General features: G+C 39.2%; 4 protein-coding genes across 5 annotated transcripts in view; 2 read left to right on the plus strand and 2 right to left on the minus strand.

The window, feature by feature from the left end:
- Positions 1–1777, minus strand: part of fibpa (fibroblast growth factor (acidic) intracellular binding protein a) — a gene marked incomplete in the record, with an annotated part of 12926 nt that extends 11149 nt beyond the window's left edge. The window contains 1 exon segment of the mRNA XM_014005409.1: positions 1748–1777.
- On the plus strand, positions 512–3982 carry ccdc85b (coiled-coil domain containing 85B). Its single transcript, XM_014005454.1, has one exon. The coding sequence runs from the start codon at positions 1243–1245 to the stop codon at positions 1843–1845; it is 603 nt and encodes a 200-aa protein (XP_013860908.1). The 5' UTR covers positions 512–1242; the 3' UTR covers positions 1846–3982.
- Positions 3983–5406: 1424 nt separating this feature from the next.
- On the minus strand, positions 5407–9087 carry fosl1a (FOS like 1, AP-1 transcription factor subunit a). The gene is made up of 4 exons (XM_014005421.1): positions 8506–9087; positions 7967–8224; positions 7075–7182; positions 5407–6977 (listed from the first exon to the last, which is right to left on the minus strand). Exons 1-4 carry the CDS (start codon positions 8608–8610, stop codon positions 6429–6431), a joined length of 1020 nt encoding a protein of 339 aa, XP_013860875.1. The 5' UTR covers positions 8611–9087; the 3' UTR covers positions 5407–6428.
- Positions 9088–13132: 4045 nt separating this feature from the next.
- yif1a (Yip1 interacting factor homolog A (S. cerevisiae)) overlaps positions 13133–14758 on the plus strand; it is a 6390-nt gene continuing 4764 nt past the window's right edge. The window contains exons 1-2 of one of the 2 annotated variants that reach the window (XM_014005432.1): positions 13133–13204; positions 13515–13550. In XM_014005432.1, coding sequence (XP_013860886.1) covers positions 13520–13550 — 31 coding nt within the window. In that variant the 5' untranslated portion in view covers positions 13133–13204; positions 13515–13519. The remainder of the gene's footprint in view (positions 13205–13514; positions 13551–14758) is intronic. The other variant, XM_014005441.1, reaches the window with a different exon arrangement.

Genomic DNA, 14758 nt, shown 5'->3' on the forward strand with positions numbered 1-14758 from the left:
TTATATTCTGTGTGGAGCTAAAAGAAAATAAATGTTTGGATAAAAACTACTCCATTCGTCGACTGATGTCTTCAAGCTGCAACATTTACATCCTAAAAGATAATCTGCTCTATGTTGCTGTTTACAACCACGTTGAAGGCCCAACAAGGCTTGTACATACGGTATGCCAAATAGCCATTGAAAAAGATTAGAGGAAACCACAAACATTACAGATTACTAGTCTATTTGTCAAATTAGCAGTCGTCCACAAAAATGACTTCCTGTGAAAAAATCCGTCAAATTAAAACTAGCTCATTCAGTGACTTCATTCAAAACGCTGAATGAAAACGAATTTTCATTTAATATTAACATGTTATCAGAGGGATATGATCACAAGTGAAAAAGCAAAATACATTAAGGGTAATTTTAAAAAGCAACAGTTGTCTTTAACTCGCTGAGAGGACTTGAAACGCGAGTCCGTGCTTTTATTTTGAAGGCCACCTAGGAGAACTTCCGTAGCTGCAGCTCACGAGCAGCTCAGAGTGGTGAAAGTGGTGGCAGACATTGTTGTGGTTAACGGTTCAGCTCCGGAGGATGAGCAAAGAGATCAGCCACCTGTGATGATCGGATAACGGGTCGGGTCTGGACCGGGTTCGGTTCCGTTTTTCAGCCTCCAAAGAAAGATAACAAAGAACAATTTAAAGAATAAGGAATACCGCGTCGCCTTCAGGAGAAAACGCTGCCGCACCGCGAGCGGAGACCTGACTTCATTCAGCCCAGCCGAGCGGAACGCAGCCCAATGAGACGACGCCACCGACGTGAAAAGAAAAAGGAAACATCTTCAAGCTGCTGGAATAAATAACACTCTGTGATCCACGGGGCCTTTGGAGGAGGGGGAAAAGGCGGCTGTTTTGTTGGACAATACGCCGCATGGAGAGGAGGGGAAACACGGACTGATGTGCTCCTGGAGGAGGCCTCTGGGAAACAGAATGACAGACTGACATTAACTGCTGCATCTTCACACACGACCTCATTAGGGCAGTAAACAACTAAAGGGCATATTTTAAAGTCAGGGCGCTTTGAAGAAAACCGTCTAAATAAGGACTTTCACACATGTTTCTGCCTGCCTGTTTGCTCCGGAGCTCGTGACATCTGGACCTCGGTGGATGAAGATGGGGATGTGAGAGGACCTCTCTGCATTAAACAGCCACGGGTCTATTCGCTCTCAGGGACGCGTAGTTTCTGTGTTTTCTTTAGTCTAAAATGGGCAGCGAGGGGGAGGTGATCAACAGGGAGCTGTCGAAGGTTTCTGATGAAGACCTGCTGGAGTGCACCAAGGAGGAGCTGGTCAGCCGGCTGCGCAAAGAGGAGTCGGAGAAAATCGCGGCTCTCATCCAGCGCGGCCGTCTGATCAAGGAGGTGAACAAACAGCTGCAGGGACACCTCCTGGAGATCAGGGAGCTGAAAGTCATCAACCAGCGCCTGCAGGAGGAGAACGTGGAGCTGCGGGACCTGTGCTGCTTCCTGGACGACGACCGGCTCAAAGTGAAGAAGCTGGCGCGGGAGTGGCAGCTGTTCGGGCACCACGCCGCCAAAGTCATGCGCGAGGACCTGGGCGGCTACCTGAAGAAGCTGGCCGACCTGGAGCGCATGCAGGACGGCCTGGTGAAGGAGAACCTGGACCTGAAGGAGCTGTGCCTGGTCCTGGAGGAGGAGTGCGTGAGCAGGAGCGACTCCAGCCCCGGCGGGTCCACGGAGCTCAACCTACCCTGCATGGTGGCGCGGGATCTCGGGGATGGGAGCTCCAGCACGGGCAGCGTGGGCAGTCCGGACCAGCTGCACCTGGTGTGCTCGCCTGATGACTGACGGCAGGTCCAGCAGGAAGGCCTGAAGAGAAGGACGTGGACTAGTTAGTGGTGGAGACCATAACACACTAGGGCTTTCTGATTGCTGCAAAATATGTTTGCCACAACAGGTTTTTTTGACTAAACAAAACATTTCAGGACCTTTCGAAGACTTTTAATAGATGTTGCCAGATGAAAATCTAAATTTTACAGTGTTTTCTAATGATTCTGTATCTCCTTTTTCAGTGCTCGGCTGGGGGACCAAATAAGTGGGTCACATATATAAATTTATCTCATGCACTGGACTAGCCAACACTGTTCGAAGCCTTTTTTTCTATATTGCACTGGAGAGCATTATCTTGGATCTTTAAAGGCACTCATTGAAAAATCATGCATCGAAATCTACGCTTTTTGTCATATGTCCTTAAATTAAGAATTTGTAAGCGAAGTTTCTAAATGGCTGCCAACTTTTGTTTACTTACAGCTGGAGTGACTAAAAATAGATCAACAGTGTCCATGGAGGAGCCACTTTGGATTGAGAAGTGTGGCAGGTTAGATGTGTTCAAGTAACGTTTGCAGATAAAAAGACAAATCAGGTGAGCGCTATTATTTTTGGCATCTGTTTTTAGGTACTTTCCCGATTCCACCATATTTGTTAACCATCACAGATTATGGCCGACCTAATCTTGGCGATAATCGCGTGACTCAAGCTTTCACGTGGTTTTCAGCCTTTGTTTACACTGACTGCATACCTGCATTTCAGAATTGCTCATCAATATATCTGGGAAAACTACTGGAGTAAACTCTTTCTAAAGTTCAGGATGACCTTTTTTATGTTGGATTTCATTGTTTGCAATGAGTACCTTTACATCAAAGATCCAAGGATGAATTTGAATCCAGTTTTGAGCCATATTTTAGTCCACTGAACTCCAAAGAGCACTGACGGGGTTGTGACAAACACAAGATTATTTAGAGTCTTTTGCTAAGGATGCCCTGTTTAATAAATATTTTATGCACTCACTTCCTCAGGACAGGATCGGAGTGACATACATGCATGATGGTTGTTGCCGTTTTTACAGCGTGTTCATTTGGGGAGTTAAACCTTACTCAGAGCTGTAAATAAAATAAAGATGAGTCACTTCTTAAGAAAGGAAACTCCAACTGGAAACTCTTTGTATCAAACTGGAAGGTCTAAAACATTGAAATGATTTTTATTCTCTTGGAGCCACTGATTCCACTCCTTTGACTTTTTTACGATGTTTAGTTCACAGTTTTTTTTTTCTTCTCTCTATCTTCTGTAACTTTGTATTTATTCTGTGACTTTATAGGGATAATCTGATCTTTGGCCCTTCTTTATCTGTATTATATAGCATTACTAACCATTTTCTGTTTAAACCTGGATTAGAGGAGATTTATTTTGTAGTCAGTTGTTCATTGGTGCTCATATTGCACTGGAGGAGCTTTAAATACAGTGGGTATATGACACCCTGCGCTGTTCTGACCTTTCTTTATGTGTTGCAGAAACAAACTTTCACACGTATGATATGACAGATTGATTTGACCTTAATATCTGAACCGGTTTCACTCGATTAATGGCGCCTGCATGTCAGCTTGGATGATTTAGCAGGAGGTACACTTTATCTGTTTTGTAGCCGAGAGTCGGGGAGCAGTCAATAGAGTTTTCCAGTGAAACGTTGCCCTCATCAAACACTTTTACTCACTGCCTTGAGTGATTGTCAACGTCATTGATTATTCTAACACCTAATTTCTTGGTTAACTAATATCCTCTGTCGAAGATGCCCCGTGCAACAGTTTTCCTCACGATAATGTTTTGTCCCGTCTGTTTGCATGAGCCACAGAATCTATTTTGATGAAACTTGCAGAAAATAATGATTTAATGTAAAACAGATTTTTTTTTTTTGGAGTGAACTTAATTCAAGATGGCCGCCACAGCCGACCAACCTACGACAACATAAAAATAACAATAACTCTGTCAGTTTTTGACACTTTACAAAATGGCATGTTATTTTCATGGTTTGAGCAAAACAGCTACAACTCTGTCATTTCTCAACATCAGTGTAAAACTCTGACGTAAGGAGGATATGCATTCCTTTTGTTATTGTTTTAAATCACTGCTTCATAAAGAATACAAGACATCAGAGTATTTCTTTTTTACACTCAAGTGTTTTTGATTTACAATATAACTGAGCTGATAAAACAGAAAAACCTAACAGAAAAACAATTACACAAAATACGTGAAAATGATGTTTTAAACAATAAAAAATGAAAACCTGCATCTTAATTTATGTAACATGAACATATTAACAAATACTGAACATGTGACATTTACACTGAGTGCCACTGTGCTTACAAATTACCCAGGCAGAAGAAAAAGTAGTTCTCACCAACCGAGTATGATTTAGACAAGATTTCAATAATTTAGTTACTCTCCACTGTGTTCCTGTTAATGATATACATTAATGACTGCAGTATGGATTCTAGAGTATAAAGGTCTGGTATTGGTAGTATAGATGCTTCAGTATCGATCGACCTGCACTAGTGCAGAGTGAGTACAAATGAGGAAAATTGACAAGTCACCGATCCTTTAATGAGCTAAATATTAGTATAAAAATCCCTTTTAAAAAATTACAAGAAAGTCTAACTTATTAGAAACAAAATATAATAAATAAACTGGGGAAAACGCAAGACTTTTACCCAGTGTTGAATGTCTACAATAACTACATTTTTATTATCAAAAATCCAAAAAAGGAAAGTTTCTAAATAAGCCTAAACACAACAAGATGTACGTTCTGTTGAAATCAAACAAAATAATATTGCTGATTAATGAGTTATCTTTATCTCTTTAAGTCCAGATTGTACAGTTTAGTTTGATCTGATATTTCAGTTCTCACTGTACAAAGCGGGCCAGAATTCAAGACTTGGCCCAGTTTTTGGCCAATTTCAAGTTTTATTTGAAAAATGTTATTTAACAAAGTTATTCCCAACAAATTCACAACATATTGTGATTTGAAAATTATATAAGTTAATTTTAAAGAAATACAAGTGACTTATTCCTAATTGTTTTATTAAGCATTTAGAACTTAACATATAAAAATAATTTTAAAAAGACTCAATTCTTATTTTTTTGGACATACATTTTATCACAATCCATCAAATCAGGTAAAAAGAATCTTTAAAATGAGATAAAAAATACAGAAAATTCTAAATAAATTAAATTCTCCGTTGCTCTTTCCACATGAAAATCAAAGATTACTGAAAAATCCAATCTTCATTTTCTAGTCCTGAAAGTGGACCTGTCATGAGAAGAATGCACTAAATCCAGTGACAAAAAGAGAAATATTTTACCTTTTTATATTACCTTTGGAACTGAATAAAATGTTAGAGGGCCAGAGTTGGCCCCTGGACTTTACACGTGCTTTAGACATTAAAATGATTCAGGCATATTTATCAGATTCCACCTACTTTAATTACATTTAAAATATATTTAAATGTATTTTAAAATACATTTAATCACTACTAGTTTTGTTAATAAAAAAGAAATAGAAATAACAACAACTTTCCACAAAGTATTGTATTTATTTATTGAATTAGTACTTTTTTTTCACAAAATATAAAAATAAGGCACTGCCCACATATGCAGGAAATTCAAACATTGTCAAAAAATATATTGCACTCTTTAATAAAATAAATAGGTTATTATATAATCTCTATTTTCTACGGTCCAGCCTAAGTTATAAATTCAAACAAAACAATAAAGATATTTTAGTTTTGAGTACTTTATTCCTTGCTGAGGACTTTAGACAAGTGTTAAACATTATCATAAAAATTGCTTGATGCTGAAATTTGTAGTTCTTTTTCTTCTTAGAAATAACTACGTTATTATTTATCATGTTTTTTTCTGCAGGTAGTAATACAAACAACTCAAATATACATTCATGTCATCTTATAGCTTTCAAAACTAGAAATATATGAACTTTATATAAAAAAACTAAAGAGTGTAACATCTTGATAATGCCACAGATTTTCCTGTCATCAAAGAAAAAGAATCAACTGCCTTCTGAGATTAAAGGTACACATTGTAATGTCATGAAGAAAATACAAAGAAAAACAAAAAAAAATCCACACATTTTTTTAATAATAGTGTGTTCTTGAACATAGTTTGCAAACAACTGTCTGCCACGTAGATTTGTTTATTTATGGACACAGCCATAGTGTCTTCAAATAGCTCAACAATGGTGCTGTTTTGTCTGATTCTGTATTTATTCCCTCTAAACCTCAGCCTAATGTAGGTCAGTCACATGAAGCTTCCATGTGGCGTTTAGATTCAGTCAAGTGCTTTGTTTACTTTGAGTGCCTACCCGCATTTCAGACGAGCGTATTAAAATATTTGGAGTTTCAGACTGCAGCACTTATAGTTCAGGAAAATCTTTGTAATGTCTGAATTCACACTTTGCAATGAGTAGCTTTTAAACGAAGCAACCGATCATCTTGAAATGCCTATTTTATAAATTACCATTTCCCAGAGACCCTCGGTGTCGCTCTGTTGTTTGGCCTGAAAATGAGCGTTAGTGTTCCGCGCAGCCATCACAGCGTGAGGATGGTCGGGGAGTGCAGGGAGTGATCCGACTGGTCGCCGCTGCTGCTGCTGCGGCGGTGAGCGATCCCGCAGGGCTGTGGGGCCTGGGCCTGCTGGTGGGAGGTGCCATGAGGCGTGACGGAGGAGCCGGGGTCCGAGGACGCAGACGGGTAGGTGAAAACCAGACCAGCTGTGGTGAAGGAGAGGAGGGACGGCGTGGAGGTGAGGACCGGGGTGTGGAGCGACTCGGATTCAGAGATGGCCAGAGAGAAGGGTGATGTAACGGGCCTGGTGGGGATGGTTATCCTCGGTTTGGGTTTCTCCATCTTCACTGGTGGTCTGGTTGAGGGTCCAGGTGGGCTGGATTCCTCTGGTTCTAATTTGATGGCTCCCAAGGATGAAATAGATGGATGTGGGTCAGAATCCGAATCAGAGTCCTCTATTTTACAAATGGGACGGTGGGCTTCCAGGACCAGCTCCAGCTTCTCCTTCTCCTTTTGCAGTTCGGCTATTTCCTTCTGCAAACGTGACTTTTCATCCTCCAGCTCGTCGGTCTCCTACAAAGACAGAATCAGATCCAGTCACGCCTGACTGAGAGGTTTTCTTTTTGTTTCATGAATGAGCCCTCTGACGCCTCGTGCAACGTCTACTCACGGTCTGTAACGTGTCCGTCAGCTCTCGGCGACGGTTGCGACACTTTGCTGCTGCCAGCTTGTTCCTCTCCCGTCTTATTCTGCGTCTTTCCAGCTCCTCTGCAGATAGCTGGGACAAGAAGATGGAAATGATTACACCCGTCTGTTTTAATGACGGGAGTCCAACAGGAACATGTATCAGGAGCGTTACCACCACCCTGTGTGCACGGTGAGTCATGACAGTCATGACGGCTGAATTATTTAGCAACATCTTGAATCTTTTGTGTGTTTGATATGTGACACGTCTGACTTTACATCCGACACCCTGCTGAATAATTACTGCAAAACCAATCGTTCCCGCCTTTTTGGGCCTGGTGACTCAGCATCAGACCCCTGCGGTGACTCAGGTGTGAGTCACAGAAAGTGACTCGGTCCCTGTGAGTCACATGACAGTGAACTTCCTGTACAGTGAAATTACAACTCTGTGACCAGGGTACATGTGCCCAAAAAACAAGTAATTACATTCCACAGGAACACATGTCTTTGCTATTTAGGCTTCAAAACAGAACTGGTTTTTGATATGTACTGCTCTGATTATTTTCTTTTAGTTTTTCTGTCAAAAACAGAACAGATTACTAATAAAAAAAACATGTTTTCTTCTAGAGAGTAAACAGTCCTGTTTTAACAGCCTGAAATGATAATAATTAGAAAAAAACATTTTGTTTATTAGCATAATTGGTGAAAACACTGATATTGTTTGATAATTAAAGGGAAATGATGTATTCATTTCTGTAAGGATTACAGGATATTACACACTAGTTACACAGACACGACTAAGCCCAGAAAATAAACTTTTTTTTGTAGAATAATAGAAACAAAAACGTCTTTCAAAAGGTGATCCTGGAGTAAATTACCTGTTCATCGTTCCTGCGCCTCGCGGAAGGTGGAGTGTTTGAAGCAGCTCGTATCACCCCGGGTCTAAGGATATGGGACTGGGAAGGTGATGGACCCAGTGGACGTACCCCCAGGTGGGCCGGGTAAGGGGGTACGGGGGATCGGGATGGGCCTGGAGGGTGCATGAGGGCCGGCTGAACCAACCACTGGAGGTCCTGGTTTGTTGTGATGGCGTTAAGGCTTGGAACGAACTGACTGCTGCCCGCCATTGTGAATTTCTAGAGCAAAATACACACAAATTAATCAGTAATTAATAAAATGGTAAATATATGAATCATTGCAGCATTTGTCATTGATAACAAAAGACTAGATTAAACTATAGTGTCATTAAAGTTAGATAGAAATTGTTAAATTATAATATATGGTAAAAGATTCCATACAACTTGTTTAATATAACAAAAACACAACATTTGTTTTATGATAATAACATTATAAGCTATAATTTACTGATTAATTTGCAGATTGAACCTGTTGCCTGGTCTGATTAAAGCACACCTACCTGCTCCTGCTGTGTGGTCGGAGTACCGGTGTTTCCCAGGGATCCAGAACCGGACCCGTTGTAAGGAGGGTTCCCTCTTCCTTGATTCCCAAAGTTTCGATACATCCTTTCAGCTCCGGTTAAAAGAAAACTGAGTCCAACTTCTGGTCCTATTTATTCCTGTATATCAGAGCTTACTTTCGGGATGAGTCGCATGCGTCAGTTCAAACTCCGGGACAAGCCCACCGGTGTTGCCGTAATTCGGTAGAGTCCAAGCGTTTTCGTCTGGAAGGGGCGCGAGGAAGACTACACCGTTTTACTTTCTCCTCGGATAAACCTCAGACCTCCAAAAATTGTTTTCGCTTCACCTCTCGCTCCTTAGTCACTCACGTGAAATCGGAAGTCTGGAAGTAATTTTCAGGTTGTAAACTCTTAAAGGGAGACTGTTGGTCCGCCACGCCCCTCTGTAGTTACGGGAAATGCTGTTGTCTGGAATCTCTCACGAAAAGCAGCACGTGGAGGTGACGTCATTGCCCATATATGGCGAGTTTCCTCCTAAGAGTCACACCCGGGATTCCTCGGTGCGCCTTCACCGAAAACATTATCTAATGTGGTGAAGGAAATATTGTTGTTACATTTTACCGCTAGAAAACGAACCATGTTCGTTTAAAAAACGGATTATTGAAATAAAAATTATTTTTATACTCAAGGAATAAAAATAATTTTGCCCTAACTAATTCTCATTCTTTTGGAGAGTTTGCAACTTTGAACTACTCTAATAAACACGAATAATTGTCACTTTGTGAGACATTATTCATCTTAACTTATTTAATTATTTAACATCATTTGAAGTATTTAATTAGAGAACATATTGTACACTATTTTAAATTTAAGTCACCATTAAAAATCTTCTAAATGATTCTCAGCTATTACCACATTTAATTTTAGCACATCTTTTTAAATTTACTGAACTAATATTTTGTGTTGGCTAATGTAGATTAGATGCGGCAGCGATCTTAAATTGGTTTAACCTCAAATAGTATTGAATTGATGTAAATTCAACAATAACTTTCTAAAAGTTTTATTAAAATCTGTCATTTGGTTTATGAGATATTTTGCTAACAACCAGGGTTGATTTTAATAGTTAATGCTACAGTTTTAGGCAAAGATGTGAATGACTCTCAGCTTCTACCACACCTAATTTTAGGTGAATGTGTAAAATTGACAAAAATATATTTTTTATGTACGTTAGTTAGTTGGCTATGATGGTCATCTTAAATCGGGTTGACTCTGAACTCTGTAGTGATGGTACAACCAATGGTTACTTTCCGCAAGTTTCTTTAAAATTCATTCAGTTCATGGAATAATTTAATAACCGACACACAAATACATTTATGAACAAAAAACACAATTGTCCACTTTCCCCTGGATTGAGTAACAAAGAATATGTAATTAGTAATAGATGGTACACCCACTTTAATTACAATATTGTAGCTCAGTGGTTTCTAAAATTATTTATGTGCTCCACTTCAGAAAATACTAAGTTCTCCAAGCATTATGGCAGACATTAAAAACAGTAGTACGAGGTTAAATATCTAAAAACAAGCAAACGGACAAAAACCCCTAAACCTCACCCTGTTTAAAGGGTGTGGTTTGAGATTCATGCAATCATTGCAGAGAACATGTGGTCTTAGCTCCTCGTTTGTGCCACAATTGAGTGTAAATATGAGAAACCTTGAATTTTCTTCCCAAAACTTCCTTCAACTACCACTAATTGGATCTTGAGAAGCATTTGAGTACCGCAGTCTTATTCTTACTACATAAACAATGAGTTTTATATCTGAAACAGATTCCCTAAAGCTGATAAATGAATGTAATTTAGTGCAATAAGTTGTTTATTTTTCTACAATTACTACTAAAACTATATTTTAAATTTATTTGACTAACAGATTAATCTGTGACCTAAAACGTCTGGCAAAGATGGCAACGAGTGAAGGGATTTTTGGAAGCTATTCTCAATAAACCTCATCAATGAGCACACGTTCGTGGAAATGAGTCAGCTGAATGGTACCTAGCTGCCTAGCTGCTAAGTTATTTCACCACCCGCCTAACTTCCTTTTTCCCCCCTTTCTTTTGAAAGCACGTTTTAGTGTGCGGTGAAGATTTAAAAATCGCAGAGTGCAGATTCAGTCGGTTTAGTCTGTCACAGCAGCTGCTGACCTTGCAGTGCCCCAACTCTGCTGAGGACAGAGTTCCTGGCATCGGCTGCTTTCTGCTCCCGGCTCCGCTGACTGTTGCACCCGTGTCTCAAATTACTAATCCAACTCCAAGGATTTAGTGTTGTCAATAAGGTGTAAAGAAGCTAATTACCTTGACCACACACAGGACACTGAACTCGAACATCTTCAAATGTTTCAGTGAATAAATAGAGCAAACAGAGAAGTGCTGAAGGTCAATATGTGTGACTCATTGAAACTTCTGCCTCGAGGTAAATGTTTCAGGTTTAAATGTTATAACAATGATGACACACACGCCGAGCGCTTTGTTTTCACTGCCTTTGATAGCGTCAAATTGAATTGAAAAAATAGGGCAGAGTTGAACGTAAGGTGACTAAACCTTCAGGAATTCAATGATGAGGCACACGTCTAAAATGAGGACATGCTACAACACGTTCCTCTGATTACACCTGTATCACACCCGCTTCTTTTATTCTAACCTGGAAAACTGAGCTCACATTACATCCACGCAATATTTTCTTGTGCTTTAGTGACAAAGCCTGAGCGCGGCAAAAACAAAAATGACCACGTTTTCTGAGGCGTGTGGAATGAAGGCCATTTGGATTCCAGTATCGTTTACTCATCCTAAAAAATCTCAACATGTTTTCACCCACTTCCACCCACACATCCATCCCACACACACACATTCTTCACACAGGCACACACACACACACACACACACACACACACACACACACACACACACACACACACGCTTTAACTTATTTGGCTCAGTACATGTTGAAAGTCACGCCTTGATAATTTAGGCCTACACACAGCAAACAAAGATAATCTGTGACTGTACAGGGAAGGTACTGATTGTCCAAATCATGATCTCCAGGGCTTTTAATGTGAAAGTGTTGTTTAAAATAAAGTAGCTTTAAGTTTTTTTAAATATCACCCCAATGCTTTTGAATATGTACTTCATTATTTTTCAAAACATTGCTTTTAAAAGTACACTTGCCTTCTATATTTGCTAATGTAAACACAGATAATAACCGCAAACATCATTTGTGCTTCAACAAATCTCATCAGGCTACATTTTCACCACAGAAGTTTTAATCGTGTGAGGTTTTAATGTAGCGAGTTTCTATCACATTAGTCAGAGTAAAAAAAAAAGTTTCCCAAAAATATGTAATGGCTTTAAAGTAAAACTGCCCACAGTGAGAAGACCTCATGCATAACTACCTCACATTTCCAACTTTTACAGATGTCCTAAAAAAGTGGAAATTATTCCAATTAAATGCAAATGTGAATTATGTTCCTTTTGGCCTTTCATCCTTGTGGTTTTCGCATCAAACTGAATCTCTGCATTTAGCTTCAATATTTCAAGTGAGATAAACACAATTTTCTCACGTGTGCAAGATTTTCCGTTTTGAGTCGTTGCAAACTTAGTAATGTAAACATTTAAATGACTAACAAGTGAGGTGCCTCCAGAAATGTTTGGGTCTGGGGGCCACTGAAAGTATTGTTCAAAACATTTTTTGATGCACCAGTTAACTAGTAAGGTTGAAACTTGCTTAACATTTAATTAACACGTTGAAACCAACTAACTTTCAATGGTATGACTGATGTTATAGTAAATATGTCTTACTAATTAGTAAACATTTTAGACACACTAAATAACTAGAAGAACTTGGAGAGTGCAAACCACCAAAACCCTTTGTTGTACAACTGCATGTGCAGTTGCTGAGCTGTGATTGGTGGAAGAAAGTCCTTTTGGATGCTGATTGGCTGCCACAGTATGACATCATCAATAAAAGAAGTCTTTGGCTCTGTTCTCTGTTTTAATTTTCTGTTTGTGCCAGAAGGCAGCAAGCTGCAACTCTGATGTTGTCAGATCACCACCAAAATTTAATGAGGTGTTCTTTATGACGACCCCATCTTGACCTGAAAGTTTTAGAAAATTTTGTCCAGAACATCTTGTGCATGATAAACAAACACACAATGCTATGTAACTTGTAAACATATTTGCATCAGTCAAATAGTAATTTCATCACTTCATCATGCCAACCAGTCCCAGTAAGCAGAAATACTAGTTTTCACAGCTGGTTACAACTAGTTTGATCCTGTAGGATGAGGTGCACTACGCAATAAGTAGATGACTTTAGGTTGAGTAATGTGTCACTTTAGATGATTACAACTTCTGCTCCAACTAACTGGACAAAAATCTTACTTACTGGCAAAATAAAATGTGTATTGACCAAAATGTTGAGCTTGTAATATCAAATGTCCAAACCAGTGCAAATAATGTGCAGACTAATACATGGAAATGTTTTTTATACTCCTGAATTACAAAATAATGCTGAGACGGCCTGTCATGGACTTACCAGAGAGGTTTTTCTGCCACGCAGGCACACAGACGTGACCCAACCGCCGTGAGTGGGAGGGGCCAACCCGAGCAGAGTTAGCCACGTAGCTAGCTGCTAGCGTTAGCCGTGTAGGTAAGTGCGTCTCTCTATCGCATTTCCCCCCCAGTACTCGTAATTTATCCCCGAGAAAAACCATGGTAATATTTAAAACGCTAACGATAAGGTCTCTTTCTATCTTCTGATCTGGTTTGCCGACAAAAAGCTGAAAATATGACACTATTAACTTAGCTTTTTTGTTGGTTAGCATAAATGACAACAACCAGTAGTTATAAACAACGCTGAGGCGGTAAAGCTTTACGCTAAAAGCGTCCTTTAAATGTACAGACTCTCACAGTTCATGTTGAGGACACGTAGCTAACATATTTTTTGTTTTTACTTCCAGCTACAATGGACGTGCCACATCATGGGTACCGAGCAAGTAAGTGGAAATCTGAATCACCAGGTCGTGTCCTTTTTTTTTTTTTTTTGCAGAATTGTAAACTCGTAGTATCTAGTTCCCTTTTTATGTGCTTTTGTCTGAATAATGATGTGTTACAACAGAGTGAGTCAGGTTATTACGTGAATTTACCCACAAATGATGCAGAAATGAAATATACGTGTTCAAACGTTAGATGATCTTCCTGGTGGTTCCTTGAAATAAAATGAAAGAGGTTCTGTCTTGTTTGGTTTCAAGAAATTTTACTGGAGCTGTTCCTCTTTATGGAGCTGTAGAGACCGAGTTCTTGGATTTATTAAGCAATCTATTTAGTACTCCTTTAGCACGCCCACTAGTAGCATACGTATAGAGGGGCTTAAAAGGACACAACTGCATCTACATCAAGATACTACTTATGTTTTTCAGAGGACAAATCTGTCAGCTACAACCACTGAATCATGCAGATTATAGACTTGAACGAAGTCTTAAAAGTATTTAGGCTAAATGTTAGTTTGTAAATGTGTGTTTGTGTAAAGAAAATGTGCGCTGTGCCCACTCTTGCAGCACAGAGACAAGTTTCCTTATCAAAAATTATTGTTGTGTTGTAATAAAAGCCTGCAGCTACTGCTGGTGTTGTTAGTTTTTTTGTTTGTTTATCTGTTTAGAAACATTTCCCATTATTAAACAATAATGGTTATGTAGGTTATCCATTACATGTGGGATAAAACACCCTCGTAATGTAACACATTTCTCTTTTTGAATAACTTGTTGATTTAGTTAATTGAAATGGAAAATATGTATAAATAATGTAAAGAATAATTCATGAATATGTATAGCTTTTTAAAATACAGAATTTTAATATAAAAATATGTTATGGTTAAAATCTTTACAAACATGAATTATTTTAAATAATAGCAAATCACTGCATTTTGTTTTATTCTGCATAAAACATTTAACATTTTCTCATTAGGAGGTGGTACTTATTAAAAACTAACCTGGGCTAAAGTTTTAAGTAACTACAGTAACATATATAAAAAAAAAAAAATTCCCTTCTCACCCTCCGCGGGTGGTCTCTTTCATCCTCTGAGCTCGGGTCCTCTACCAGAGGCCTGGGAGCTTGAGGGTTCTGCGCAGTATCTTAGCTGTGCCTAGAACTGCACATTTCTGGACTGAGATGTCTGATGTTGTTCCTGGGATCTGTTTTAGCCACT

The sequence above is a fragment of the Austrofundulus limnaeus genome, unplaced genomic scaffold (assembly GCF_001266775.1).
Source record: "Austrofundulus limnaeus strain Quisiro unplaced genomic scaffold, Austrofundulus_limnaeus-1.0 Scaffold1, whole genome shotgun sequence".
NCBI lineage: Eukaryota > Metazoa > Chordata > Actinopteri > Cyprinodontiformes > Rivulidae > Austrofundulus > Austrofundulus limnaeus.